Source organism: Astatotilapia calliptera, chromosome 11 (genome assembly GCF_900246225.1).
Source record: "Astatotilapia calliptera chromosome 11, fAstCal1.2, whole genome shotgun sequence".
Classification (NCBI taxonomy): Eukaryota; Metazoa; Chordata; class Actinopteri; order Cichliformes; family Cichlidae; genus Astatotilapia; species Astatotilapia calliptera.
The window spans coordinates 33,791,118-33,804,969 of record NC_039312.1 but is presented as its reverse complement, the minus strand read 5'-3'; the positions used below and the strand labels follow the sequence as shown (position 1 = coordinate 33,804,969).

At 45.1% G+C, this 13,852-nt stretch overlaps 1 protein-coding gene across 1 annotated transcript; it reads left to right on the top strand.

Annotated features, from left to right (window-relative positions):
- The first annotated feature begins 376 nt into the window (after positions 1-376).
- On the top strand, positions 377-13,349 carry mex3a (mex-3 RNA binding family member A). Its single transcript, XM_026184748.1, has 2 exons — positions 377-1,419; positions 4,601-13,349. Exons 1-2 carry the CDS (start codon positions 690-692, stop codon positions 5,749-5,751), a joined length of 1,881 nt encoding a protein of 626 aa, XP_026040533.1. The 5' UTR covers positions 377-689; the 3' UTR covers positions 5,752-13,349.
- Positions 13,350-13,852: the final 503 nt, after the last annotated feature.

The window sequence follows — 13,852 nt, the reverse complement described above, 5'->3', positions numbered from 1 at the left end:
ATCGCTGCAGTTGGGATCTTTGTGCTGCGCCGAGCTACAAGCGAGCCGTCGGCGTGGCTTCAGTCGAGGACATCTTGGGGAGTCGGCGCGGTTCTTTGTTCGCGGCGGCTCCGTGCTTTAAAAACAACACAAGGGGAAATGCTGTTCTCATGTTCCCCCCACTGCATAGGGTCTGCAACGCCTGTCTGACAACTCCCTCTCCTCACCCCCCAACAGACGCCCCCCCCCCCCCCCGCGCCTCCTATATAGCCTACATAACATCCTCATGCGCAACGGCGCCGGAGACAACAGCGCGGTGACCTGCCGCAAAGCACGGCTACACCGAGGTGGGCGGACCCCCTCCCCCCCCAAAAAGAAAAGAAAAATGCCACCAACTCCTTAAATTCATCTCAGATGCCGCCGCTTTTTTCTAAAACCTCCTCATCATAAAGTTGACATCATCCGTTGAGCGCCATGTGCGCACTGTGCCCGCACCTTTTAATACGCAACTGTTTACATCCCGGCTGCCCGTCCTTACATAAGTGGCCAAACAAAAATGCGGCTCTCGGGCTACACTGCGGCTCCGGAGCCGTACCTTTCCGCTCATGTGATTGCAGTGCGGGGTTGTGAGGCAATGAGGAGCCGAGTCTCTTTCTTTCTGCTTTCTGCGTGGAACGCGAGCTGCCACATGTTCGTGAACCTGAGACTGAATGGTACAACGGGAGGGCGGCTCGTTTTGTCTCGGCGAGGAGGGGAAGCTGTGTAAACCAGACTGGGTGGAGCAAAGCATCGCCCAGCCCCATCTGTGTGCAGACGGCCTTGTGTCCCGTTTGCCCGGAGCTCGGAGAGAGACTACTGTACCGAGAGTCTGGCGGATAGAGAGAGAGGGGGCCGGTCTATGGGAGGGGCTAGCGCAAAGGGGGGAATCGAGAGGAGGAGGGGGCGAGGAGGAGGAGGCGGCACGGGTGCTGTTTCTCCAGTCTCTTTCCCCTGTCTTTGTCTCACACACTCTTTTGTTAGCCATGCCTAGCCTGCTGGTTCTAGCAGGGATCATGGAGAAAAATGGGGGCTACGGCAGGGATCTGGCCGGCTCCGGCTTCGGAAGCGAGGGTCTCCTTGTGCCGCCCGACGAGGAGGAAGACGACTCCCGTGCCCTCAGGGTCGCGCTGGGCCAGCTGTCTCTGCTGGGGCTCGGGGAAGGCGAGGACGGCGGCGGAGCCCCAACAACAGGAGTACAGGACCGGAGCAACAATAACAACAACCACCACAACCACACGAACAGCGTCGGCGGCGGGGACACGGCGATTCTGCAAGGCAAGAGCAAGTTGTGCGCCCTGTACGAGAGCTCCTCAAGTGAGACGAAAGGACGAGGCTGCAACATAACAGAATGCGTCCCAGTGCCCAGCTCTGAACATGTGGCCGAGATAGTGGGGAGACAAGGTAAACCGCTGGCTCGCGGGTCATTTTCCCTCCAAACTTGAGCTTTTATCAGACAGCAGTGCATGCGCCCCGCCGTGCGTCCCCGTGTGCTTTGTTGTTTGTTCTCCAACTGTTACCTGGTGTTATTTGACAAAGAAAAGGGAGTGGTGTGTCTGTGTGTGTGTGTGTGTGTGCGTGTGTGTGTGTGTTTTTTCCCTACTCCCCCGAGACATCAGCCAGCCTCCCACTTTTCCTGCTTATATTGTTACAAGTTCTCGTGCACTCATGATTAGAGTCGGAAACGAGGCGTTTCGCAGCTTTAGCCTCGTTTTTCTGGACTAAATTTGCACGAGAGGGAGAGAGCAGGAGAGAGACCCGTTCCCTCCCGGGCGAATTATTCTACATCCACGCCATCAATGTCAGCGCACAGACACACACTGGAGCAGGGAGAGCACTTGCTTCCTTTGTCGTCTGAGACGCGCCAGACTGTTCAAAAAGGCAACGTGCGCCTGGTGTACACAAGAATGTCTCTCGGCGCGAGCCGATGGCCAGGAAAATCAGCGAAATTACACATCTGGCCTCAAAAATCGAGTGGATGTTTTCCCCCCTCTTCCTTTCTAAATTTATTCTGCTCGTTGTTTATGTTGCGCACTGCCCCAGTGACACAATTGGACAATAGAGCGAAGCGTGGTCACCGTTTTTGTTTTTTGGGTTTTCTTTTTCCTCAGATGAGGGAGTTGGAAAGTTCAATTCCAGACACGTTGCAGGTTTTTTTTTCTTACAGTTGGAGGTTTTTTCTTGAACAAAGAGCTGAAGTTGAATGACAGCAGCTGTCAAACAAAGGTGTGAGTCGGGGGATGAGGGGAGGGGCGCATTAACACAGTGTTGCTGCTTGGCACACGGGATCGTCTTAAAGGGGTGACTCAGCGAGAAGTTGCACCCGAAGGTGGGAATCCTTCTTTGTTTTTTGGAGGGGGAAAAAGCAGAATATTGATATTGTTTGTGGTTATTTGCAGTTGTGCGGTTGTTTGGTTGCATACATGCTTTTTTCATTGTGTAGTTGCAAACAAGCCTGAACTTAAGTTTAAAAAAACAAAGGAAAAAAAGGAGGGACCCTGGTGTTCATATGGAGCACTCATTGGTAACTGCTGTGATGAACCCATGGGTGAGAGGGGCAGGGAGAAACAAGGAGTGGGGGGGTGGGGGTACGGCATCTGAAAGCTGAATGGGAGTCACGCCTTGGAGCTCAACACAAGGGACTCCTCATGAGCCCCACTTCACTGCACACTCTCAATGCCACATGGTTGTCTGTCAGGATAGGGGAGAAATCAGGGGGTTGGATGGAGAGAGGAGCACAATGACTGCAGGGTGGGTGAGGTCCCATCAGCAAATCCCGATTTATCTGCCAACAAAAACAAACAGGAGTTGTGATAGCTCCTTTCACTGACACTCCCCTTTCTTGCTTCGCTGCTGTAGTAACGTGGCTTTAGTGTGTGCTGCTGAGCCCCCCCACATCTCCCATGTCGGCTCCCATTCTTTACCCTGAAGTGTAAGTTTTGAATTTTAATGGGCTAACCGAAGACAGACAGAGGGTGGATCCAGTGTGCACAAGTGCAGCAAGAGGGCCCTTTAGCCTAGACCAGGAAGAAGTGCTGATTTGGGGTGGGGGGAATTTGAGATGAGCTGCTTTTGATCTGGGCCCTTCGTTAGCTGGCACTACATACACACCCCCTTCCGCTCAGAGCCCGTCTGGTGAATCTGGCAAACGAAGCATCCTGTCTTGGAGAAAGGGGTGGGTATGATTGTTTTCTCCTGTCAGAGGCACAGGCATTGATTCTCCACCTTACGCTGGAGCTCGTCAGATCACAGGTGGCTTTGTTTTGAATCACACTTCACTGCTAATGCAGCTGAAAATTACGTTTCTTCACAGCGACCTTAATTTCTGGGTGTGATTAATTGGCTTTTGCCTTCTTTGTTTACATACGTTTCTTTCATCGAGACATCAATTTCAGCTAATTAAAATTTAAAATCTAGTTTGAGAGAAAGAATTGTTCTTTGAGCCTTTCGTGCCAGGAGCAGGTCTGTTAGGCCAACGCCGGGCAATGACCGCAGAGTGCATGTTCAAATTTGGGGCATGAGGAATGTTATCACCACCCTTCTGCGTGTACCAGCGGTTCCTGGGAAGCCAGTGCCCCTGAACAAAGTGGGTCAGTGTAGTAGCATTAGGGAGATACTCTGCTTCACCTTCAGGTGTCTTTAAACCTTTTGATACCTGCTGCTGTGCTATTCAGCTGGTTATGACACGCTGCGAGCTCTGAAGCACCTGGACTCTGTTACAGTGAGATCAGGGCGTTTTTTCTTTTTTAAATATGATGTTGTCCAGAGAGCCACAGTGACACAAGGAAAGCACATTTAATGTGTCAATAAAGGAAGAAATCTTAATGAGGAAGCTGGCAGAGTTTGAATACAAACCTGTGTGAGGTTAATGAGGTGTAATCCAAACAGAACTGCTGTGTCTTCTCTTACCATTGTCTTCTTGACCTCAGGTGTTCCTGGCAATCCTCCTAAATAATTACTGATTTATTATATGCCTGTATCCTCCTCTGTCCCATTACATTGTCAGGTGATTCGTCCTGAAATGACATTAACCTGCACTCTTTCACATTAAGAGTCTGCCTTAAAAGCATTTAACAGAGTAAACTATTCCACGCTGATCAGAAACAGGACCAATGCAGAGCAATAAGTGGCCCAAAAATGAAGCATATGTGGGTTGTCTGTATTGTCTGGAAACAAGTTCAAGGAGAGGTCAGAAAGTAATTGCTCACCAGTACAGTGAAAACACATGGCATCTGCCACAGCCGTGTCCACGCTGGCCGGTGCCTGCACCATGCGTCTTAGTAAGTTTTGTTGTAGTGCAAATAAAATGGCCCTCTCAATAAAGACACTAATGATTACACCCTTGAACTCTCATAAATCCTGGTAATTACTCAGCTTTTGCTTTGGCCTCCAAGACATTAGGTTAAAGTGGTCATAAGCAGCTCAAACATCAGAATTTTCACTGGACATAGCAGAGACGAGCATTTCTTTCAGCTCAGGCTGATCAAGTGTGTTCCTGGTTGTAACCCTTTTAACTTGATTTGTGTCCTCGAATTGAGCCGGCGTGTCTTTACTCATTTTAAAATGTATGTTGGTGTCTCTGCAGGTTGCAAGATCAAAGCCTTGCGGGCCAAGACCAACACCTACATCAAAACCCCCGTCAGAGGAGAGGAACCTGTGTTCTTAATCACTGGCCGCAAGGAGGACGTTGCTCTGGCCCGTCGTGAAATCATCTCTGCTGCAGAGCACTTCTCCATGCTACGGGCGTCCCGCAACAAGCTGGGAGTGTCTTTTAGCGGCTCCCCGCCCACACCTTTGCCAGGTCAGACCACCATTCAGGTGAGAGTGCCATACCGTGTTGTCGGGCTGGTGGTGGGGCCTAAAGGCTCCACCATAAAACGCATCCAGCAGCAGACCTGCACTTACATTGTCACTCCGAGTCGAGACCGCGACCCGGTCTTTGAGATCACAGGCTCCCCGAGTAACGCTGAGCGGGCCCGCGAGGAGATCGAAGCACATATCGCCTTTCGAACGGGAGGCCTGCACGACCACAACAACGAGAATGACTGTCTGGGCCCGAATGGTGGAAGCAGCCCGGCGGGCAGCAGCGGTGGTCTGGAGAGCCGGCTACAGCAGGTGTGGGGGCTGCAGGGGGGCCAGCGCAAGCCACTCACCAGCAGCTACCGCCAAAACTTCTCAGATGCCATGGTTGGAGGAGGGGGAGGAGGTAGCGAGGGAGGGGGGATCTACAACAAAGGCAACTTCTCCAGCTCTGGAGAGAAGCCCTGCTCTTATTTTGGATCTGACGGTACCCAGAGCTGGGGTGACCCCGACTACCCCAAACAGGTGGCCTTCTACGCCCAGCAGCGCTCCAAAAGCTTCGGAGGCCTCCCGCTGCCCCTAACCAGACTCTCCCCTGGCTTACCCGAGTCCTGTGGAGGCGGAACCACCAACAACTCTTCAGTCACCAGCATTGTGCCCATATCCGGCTCACCTCACGCCCAGGCCCGCCGCGCCCACAGCGAGCCCACCTCAGCCGGCGAAGGCTTTCCAGGCCGTCTGCCAGTGCCGGACTCGCCGCCGGCCACTGTGCGGGACTGCATGACCTGCTTTGAGAGCAAAGTGACGGCTGCCTTGGTGCCCTGTGGCCACAACCTCTTCTGCATGGAGTGTGCCATCCGAATCTGTGAGCTCAACCACCCGGAGTGCCCAGTGTGCCACACCCAGGTCACACAGGCCATCCGGATATTCTCTTAAGGAACCATGTCAGTTTTTATCATTAGTTTTGTCAGTGTTTGTTCAATAATTATTTACTGTTATTATGATTATTATTATAATACACATTTTGGTTTTTCAGAAAATTTAAAAACAATCAAGCAGATATTTTAGAAGGCACTGCTTGCTTTACTAAAAAGTATAAGAAATATTTTTAAGTTTTTCTTTTATATATATATATGCATATATATTTTATAAAAGTTTTGTTTATAAGAGAAGTATAGTACCTTGCATTTTCAGTTTTTTGACTGCTGCTGTTTTTCATTCATGAATCACAGTGAAGGCAGAGGTAGACAGTAATGTGAACATTTTATTATTCAAATTTTTTATTTTACCGTGAAGTGGGTTTATATTGAAGGAGGAAGATGATTGTTGAGGTACCCAGTCTGCACCCGACTAACCCAGAAACTCACTGTTGTTATTAGAAGGAAAAAAAAAAAAGATTTCTCATTGCACCTTACAATCATCTTGGTCTAAAATAGGATTGTCAATCATACCTTGAAATTTCTGGAGCAGATGTGAAGGTGAATTCAGCCTCGAACTGTGATTGTGATTTGATATAATTGGTCCAAAATATTTTGGCAAAAATGAAAATGTGAATAGATTGGTTCTAGTCAAAAGAAACAAAAAGCAGACTTTTATTTTAGAGTCTTAGAAACCAGATAATCCTAAAAAAAAAGGGATAGCTCGTTACATGATTTATTTATACTAATTGGTGGAATTTTATCGGCGTCATTAATCACAGAGATGGATGAAGGCTGTACAAAGTATCAGTAAAAGTCTCTTTCCAGTAGCCATTGATTAAACTTTGGCCACTGCAGTTTGTTGAAAAGATTCAGTAATGCTTGCTCCTCGTGGCACTTGAAAAGCATGTGGTTCCTTGGTTGGCTTAAAGCACTGATTTAATTTGTGAGGCGGAAAGCCTTGGAATTCATCCAGTTGGCTGCTTCTCGATATCCGTCTCCCCGATGGACTTGTCTCAAAGCCACCTTAACCGCGCTTTGTTTTGTGGTGGTCATTTGGCCGAACAATGTAGGACAAAACGCGAGCTCCAGTCAACGAGCGTTTCACTGTAAATAAGGAAGAGAATTAGCATGTGGACAGAAGCCGAGTAAAAATTGTAAAAGTGTTCCCTTAATCAGCAGCACATTAAAATAGTTGACACTGTAAAATACAGAGTCCCGAGTCAGTAATCCCCACTCTTCGTGCCCTCCGCTAACAGCATTATGTGCGAGCTCTGAGGGGCCTGCTGTCTCCCCTGTAATTAGCAAAGCTGTACAGGAGCAGGTGTTTCATGACACACTGTGGCTGTGACCCCGAGTTCGAGGCCTCGCCTAGCCCCCTTTTCTTTCTCCCTTTTCTTTGGGAGTGGCTTTCATGTCTCCCCCTTCTTACAGTTCGATCGCTTGCTTTCGAAGGCGTCTCTCTGAGCGAGGTGTATTGTCTGGGCCCGGTAACAGCGTGGGCTGCAGAAAGCTCGGACACGGCCTGGATCCACTCATTCATAATTAGGCAAATGGGCTGGTCCAGGTGCGGACCGTGTGGCAGGGTCCCGCGGCAAGCCCCTTACCACCCCACCCCGATGTTAGCCAGCACAGAGGGGGCTGGACGGTCCGCGTGCAGCTGGGTGAAGAGGGCCCCCCGTCTTCCACTCCCCCTTGCCCATTCCGCCCCCCTTTTCCTCTCCGTTTCTGCTGCTCCGAGCCATCCCCAGTGAGGAAAAGGGGGGACTCTTTTGTCCCAAAACACACACACACAAAATTTGAATGCTGAATCTGGCAGCGCCTGTGAAATAAGGGGAGGCTAAGGAGAGAAATAAAAAAAAAAATCTACAGTTATCGGGAGACACGACAGTAACACGTTTTTACTGTTGATGTGACACAATTTGAAAATGTTCACCTGCAAAACACAGATTTTACCCCCCACCCTTGCCTTCATTATCCAGCTGCAGCTCCCTGAATTTTGGATGGGGTCCTGTTTGTGTGACGGCACCAGTCCAAATCGAAATTTCCACAAAGCTCCCCCGCCCCCTTTACCTCTGGGCTCCCTCCCCATGTCAGCTCGCTACTGTATGGGACATCCTGCAACTGCCCCTTCACTATGGACACCGAGATTTCAGCCCCCCTCCCCCCCTCACTTGTGTTAAGCTTCCAGAATGAAATCAGACAATTGTAATTGACAGAAAAGCAGAGGAAACGCCCCATTTAACTAGCACTCATGCTGAATCAAATTACACACCCTCTGCGTCTGCCTTAGCCCCAGCCTGGGGATTTCGGAGGGCTAGAGGAGAGCGGATGGGGGGTAGGGATTAAAGCTGTTGAATGATGGGGGTGGAGGGGTTTCATTTTGGTTGGAGAAGGAGAGAAGTAGGCTCCAAAAAACACGAGACCCTGCAGATCGTGCTGTTTTATTGATCGTTCGACTCTTTCAGCGAGCTGTTGTCACATGTGCGCCATGCGTGGTGACGACGGTGATTCAGCAGGCCTCTCTCAGATCGCACCGGAGAACAATTAAAACTCGGCTTCCGTCTCAAATAAAAAGAAAAACCCGATTAAAAATATCAAATTGTGTCTTCAGGCCACAGAAGGCCTTTCCTTTAAAAACAAACAAAGAACAACACACAAGGCAGACCACTCGCATGAGGTGTGGACTGCAGGGAAAGCACTGTACTCGGGGGAAACCCTGAAATCTGTCAGACGTAGGAACAAAGAATAGTTAGGATTTTATGGATGGACAAGTTGCACAGTGGTTTGGCCTAAGCTTTCAACGTCACATTCAAAGCAGTATGACACTGTTCTTTGAACTTCGTATTCTGTTTTTTAAAAATGTTTTATTTTCTGCCTTAATATTTTTTATGAAATAATTGCCATTACTTTGGCGTACAAGGTAGCAACTTTGGCCTTTGATTAGGGGTGTAATAATTCTGAGAGTGCGATACAAACGAGTATCGCGTCGCAGCTCCATCTTCCCATACTGTGATGCCCACGTGGAGCTGATAACGCCTAGTTTCGTTTTTTGTGATCCAATGGTCTCTAGCAAAAAGAAAAAAACCCATCCCCCTCCCCCCGTTTTTTGGCATCTGCCCTCGAACCGAACCGTGATTTTGGAGAATTGTTACACCCCTACATTTGATACTACTGCTACTCCCTAAAACAACCTTTAAAGTACTTATTTTTGGAGAAAAAAATAAGAATGTGAATCAAACTGCTTGGGTGGGGGATTAAAGGGATTCAGGAAATTAGGCTTTTTAAACACATTACATCAAATACAGAGTAAAGCACCTTATTACAAAACACACGCATCTGATTAATACCAAACCGACCGCTGATGGTGAAATATATTTCATAGAATCTGAAAGACATGCACATAAGGATTCCCTATCATTTTTGTTCATTGTGTTATGGTGGTTCTTGTTATTCTTAATACTACAGTAGTACTTAGTGGCAATTTGGGAGACCTCTCATCCATTCAGTCAATGCTGTTGACTTTTGTTTCGAGTTTTGCACTGGTTTAATGAAGAGAGGGCTTATTGGAGATTCTCCCAGTTTAGACGCTGTACAACTTAATGAGTACTTTTAAATGGGAAGGCGCTCTGAGCATCTATGTAAATACAGTATGTGTATCAGTTACAAACATCCAGACAAAAGCCTGCTTCGAGTGAGCTTTGGATTATTTTTTACAAAGTGTCGATGTTTTAGCGTAAGGAATTCAAAACGTTTGAGTTTAGGGAGAGTAAATCTTTTATATATGCGTCCCATCATCCCATTTACTATAATAGTATATTAGATAGATCCATACATACGTGTAAGAATATTATTTAAACTTAGTATTTCATCCAAATATATAGATGAAAAGTTAACCAGACACTACGTTATTATGAAGTCGCTGATGTATAAATCCAATCTCCAATAAAAACTCAAATGAATAGTATGTGTATTAAGCTAACCCCTAATGAAGAAAGAAATCTGTATGTATATTAGGACGAAAAGCAATAATAGGACTATACTGGGACAATAAACAAGAGGAGCCGGCTCAGTTCTTTAAAAAAAATAAAATAAAATTAGGATAATAACAGTATATTCTGTCTTATATTTGCTTCAATCTCCTTATAGATTAATGTCAGTGTAGAAACACAGGCGTGATGAATTGGTGACAGCTTCGGAATAAGTAATTGCTCTTGTTGTGTTCATCATCAGGGTCATTTGTTATTTGGATAATCAATCAATCCTCAGAAGCACTGAAAACTGTAGATTCTGCAACGTGGAGGAAATCTCACTGTGTGTAAAAATGACAAAAGCGTCCGGAGCACGAACAGCACGAGGTCTGACCTGTTAGTGAAAGAGCAGCAGCTGCTGGCTGAACTTGGGACAGGCTCGTGTGTGAGGGCTTTGGTCGCAAACAGAGCGAATGAACAAACGGCAGTGAGACGGGACACGCTGTCTACACGTTTAGATTTTTTACACTTGATGCTCTTTTTTAAAGTCTATACGGGGCAGGCGTAGAACTCACAGCATATCCTGAGATGACTTTTGTTTACATTGTAATAAGTTCTGGCTCTGTTTGTTTTGCACCGCCCGCTTTTCATTTGCATTATTTTTGAAAGGAAAAAAAAAAAAAAGAGGGTCAGACATAGCCAAAGAACAAAAATACAAGGAGAGCTAACTTATCATTTAACTTATTTTAGAATAAGAGTTTACTAAATGAAGAATAATCTCTAGTTAGTTTACCCAAAAGCCCAATTAATCGATATCGGTGAAAACGAAGGCATATCGTGTTTCAGTGTCGTTGGATTAATACTACAGAGACACCACTAAGAGACTTACTTCTCCCCAAAGAGAGCAGCTTAAAGCACATCCTGGCACTTCCTCAGTCTTTTGTGTAGTTTTTCTATGAGTTTGGTTGTTGGGAAGAGGAAAAAAAAACCCCAGTTCAGGGATTTTCTTAATCTTTCTGAAAAAAACTAAACTTTGCCAATCTTGTGACAAAAAGGTAAAAAAGAAAATTCAAGTAGATGGAAAGAATCGTGCGGACACTGACAAACCAGCAGAAATTCACAGCGTACGGGATTACGCGTTAGTTCAGAGAGCCATTCGCCGTATCCTAAAGTTTAACTGCATGCTAGTAAAAATATAGTACAATAGGTAAGATTTATCAGAAAGGAAAAGTTAAGATAAAGGATTCATCAGCCTGATACCTGGAGTGTATAAAAAGCTTTAAGACCTTAAAGTGAGCATTGGTTTAAAGTCGTATATTTACCGTGTAGTTTAACTAAGTGATACATAGTTTAATTATGATTCTTAAGATTATGCTAAAGTGTAAGTTTCATTTGTCCAGCTCACCCAGTATGAAAGACATTTTAGCCAAGCGGAGGTACAGAGGGGTGGGGGCGACTCCCGTGAGATTTGATTCATTAAGTTCTTGTTAGTATTATTTACAATATTGTATTAAGCTTACTATTATAGTAATGGTAGAAACTGTTGATGTTTTTCTTCTCTTGATATAAAAAGGTCTTTATGCATTTATGTAGAATCCCTTTTAAGGAGTGATAGGAAATCCTTATTTTCAATGGATGCACTTAAACAGTTGTACCAACCTGTCTAAATCACACATTGAGCAAGCAATGCATTTGAATGTAAACAAAAAAAACAACAAAAAAAAGGAACAAAAAAACCTTAATGCACTCCTTATCTCTTAGTCAGTTTTGCAAGTGAGCTTTAAGTTTGTTTGTTTTTTGGACAGAATTTGCAACAGCTTTTTTTCAACGTAGACTATATTTGAGTTCTTCCACATACATTTATAGAAAGTAACTTAAAATGAATAAAAAAAACATATTACAGTTTCTCAAATCTATTTTGCTAACATGGGTTATTATTTCATAGAAAGCAGAGGAAAAAAGTCAGTATCTGGATGTTATTTATGAAAAGTAAAAAAAAAAAAAATGAAGCAACATATTTATGAGTAACCTCAAGACATTTTGTTTTTTAATTAAAATTACAAGAAGTTAATATATTTCTAAACACAGGGAAGTCAGTTTCTACTAATAAGTAAAAATGAGAAAAGATGTTTAGAAGTTTTATTTATGAAAGTTACGGGAATGCGTTTCGTCCGTTTACTTCGTGGTGAATGACGTGAATGGAGCGAGAGTTCTCCGTAGCTTAAATTTTAACTTCAGACATGCACTATTTCAACACCAGTGCATTCACAATGGAATAATTACAGAAAATAATATAATATTTTTTAGAATTTGGAGATATTTTAGTCACAGAGCATCAATTTTGTGCCTCAATTCTATATTTTTCCTGCATCAGCATTCTTTGTGTGGTGCTGCTTGCTGTAACCCCCTTCTCCCCTCTTCAACTAACCCCATGTTACTGACTGAAACACATTACTCATTTCCTCTGTAATCTAAACTCGCTTTTACTTATCAAACGTTTAAAAAAAAAAAAAAAAAAAAACACGTTACAACTGCAGCGCTTGGGATGAATGAGCAGCTGTGACCCTCTCGCCAATAGGGCCACACACAACTTGTACACACTTTCATTCATACTTTTTCTACATCTGCTACTCAGACAGTTTGAGATCAACGACGAAGGAGCAAAGCTTTCTCTTATGGGTTAACTAGGTGAAGTTCAAGTGGCAGCATCTAGGAGGGGACAACAGTGCACTGTGTAGTAGATCTATGTAACTAGATGCACACATATACACACACACACACACACACACACACACACACACACAACAGATTCATTACCGTGCTAGTTTGCATGTATGTTGTATGGTCACTTAGATGGGAGAAATGGTGCAGGCCTGACTAACACTTGGGCCATTTCTCCTCTGTAGATTTTCATAGTTGGAGCCTCTTTGGAAAGTGGAAAGTTGACTTGAGTTTGGAGCCAGACAAAGTCCATTTCAGTCCCCACGTCAACGTTCCGGGTTCCCCGTTTAGTGATGAAAGATTGCTTGTGACACGCAGGAATTAACTCAAAGTTCTTGGTTTGTAAAAGACACGATACAGTTTTAAAAACTTGGCAAAAATGATGCACGTTTTCTGCTGCATGTAGAGGTCGGGGACTGAAGTGGCGCTCGCTGGTGAAACTCGCAACCGTTTCCAGAGAGGCCGATGCAGTCTGACAGTTTGTCTTTGGTAGCGTTTCCAATTTTTCCAGCACAGTAGAAGTGTTTCATACCGGTCTAATAGTGGTTGTAGTGCATTAGTTTTTGGGCCAGCATCAGCTGGCAATAGTTTCTGGTTTCTCTGTGAACAGTGAAGGAGGGCTGCCACTGCGGCCCTCTGTGGCTGACCGTCAACTTTGATGGATGGGAAAAAAAATAAATAAAAAATAATAATAAAGAAGTCTTTGAACTCTGTTACAGTGTGCCATGCCCTACAAGGCATGTGATATTGCAGGTTTATTTCTTATAGCACATGTTTTTTTGTGAATTACATTTTTTGGAGACATTTTTATTATTATAATTATTATTATTATTGTATCTGCGCCATGTTAGTTCTGGTTCTTTGTTATTTTTTCAAGATTCAAGATGTATTGTAAATGTTTCTAATAAAACAAAAATGAAATGACCTCCAATCGATACCAGTCGTTTTTTCCCCCCTTTGAAACGGGAGTTCTCAATTGTCACATTTTAATTTCAGCGATCAGAGGAACGTGTCATTCTAGAGCACTGTGCAAATGTCGTATTAAATTAGAGCGTACATTAAGGATTAGGTTACTAAAATATAGCCCTGTCAATGTATCTGCACAAAGCAATCACACAGTAGCTAAAATCATAATAATGTATACTTTATTGATCCCTGTGGGGAAATTTCTCTCTGCATTTAACCCAGTCACTCTGAAGCAGTGGGCAGCCATTGGGTGCCCGGGGAGCAGTGTGTGGGGACGGTACCTTGCTCAGGGGTACCTCAGGGTAGCTGTTCGGTGGATTCGAACCCCTGACCTTCTGATTCATGGGGCCACCACTCTACCTACAGAGCTATCCCGGCCTACATGACTCACTCAATGAATTCTGCCTTTCTGTCAATAAAGAAGCCAGCTGCTTCAACCTGTCCGTGTTTAACAAAATCCCG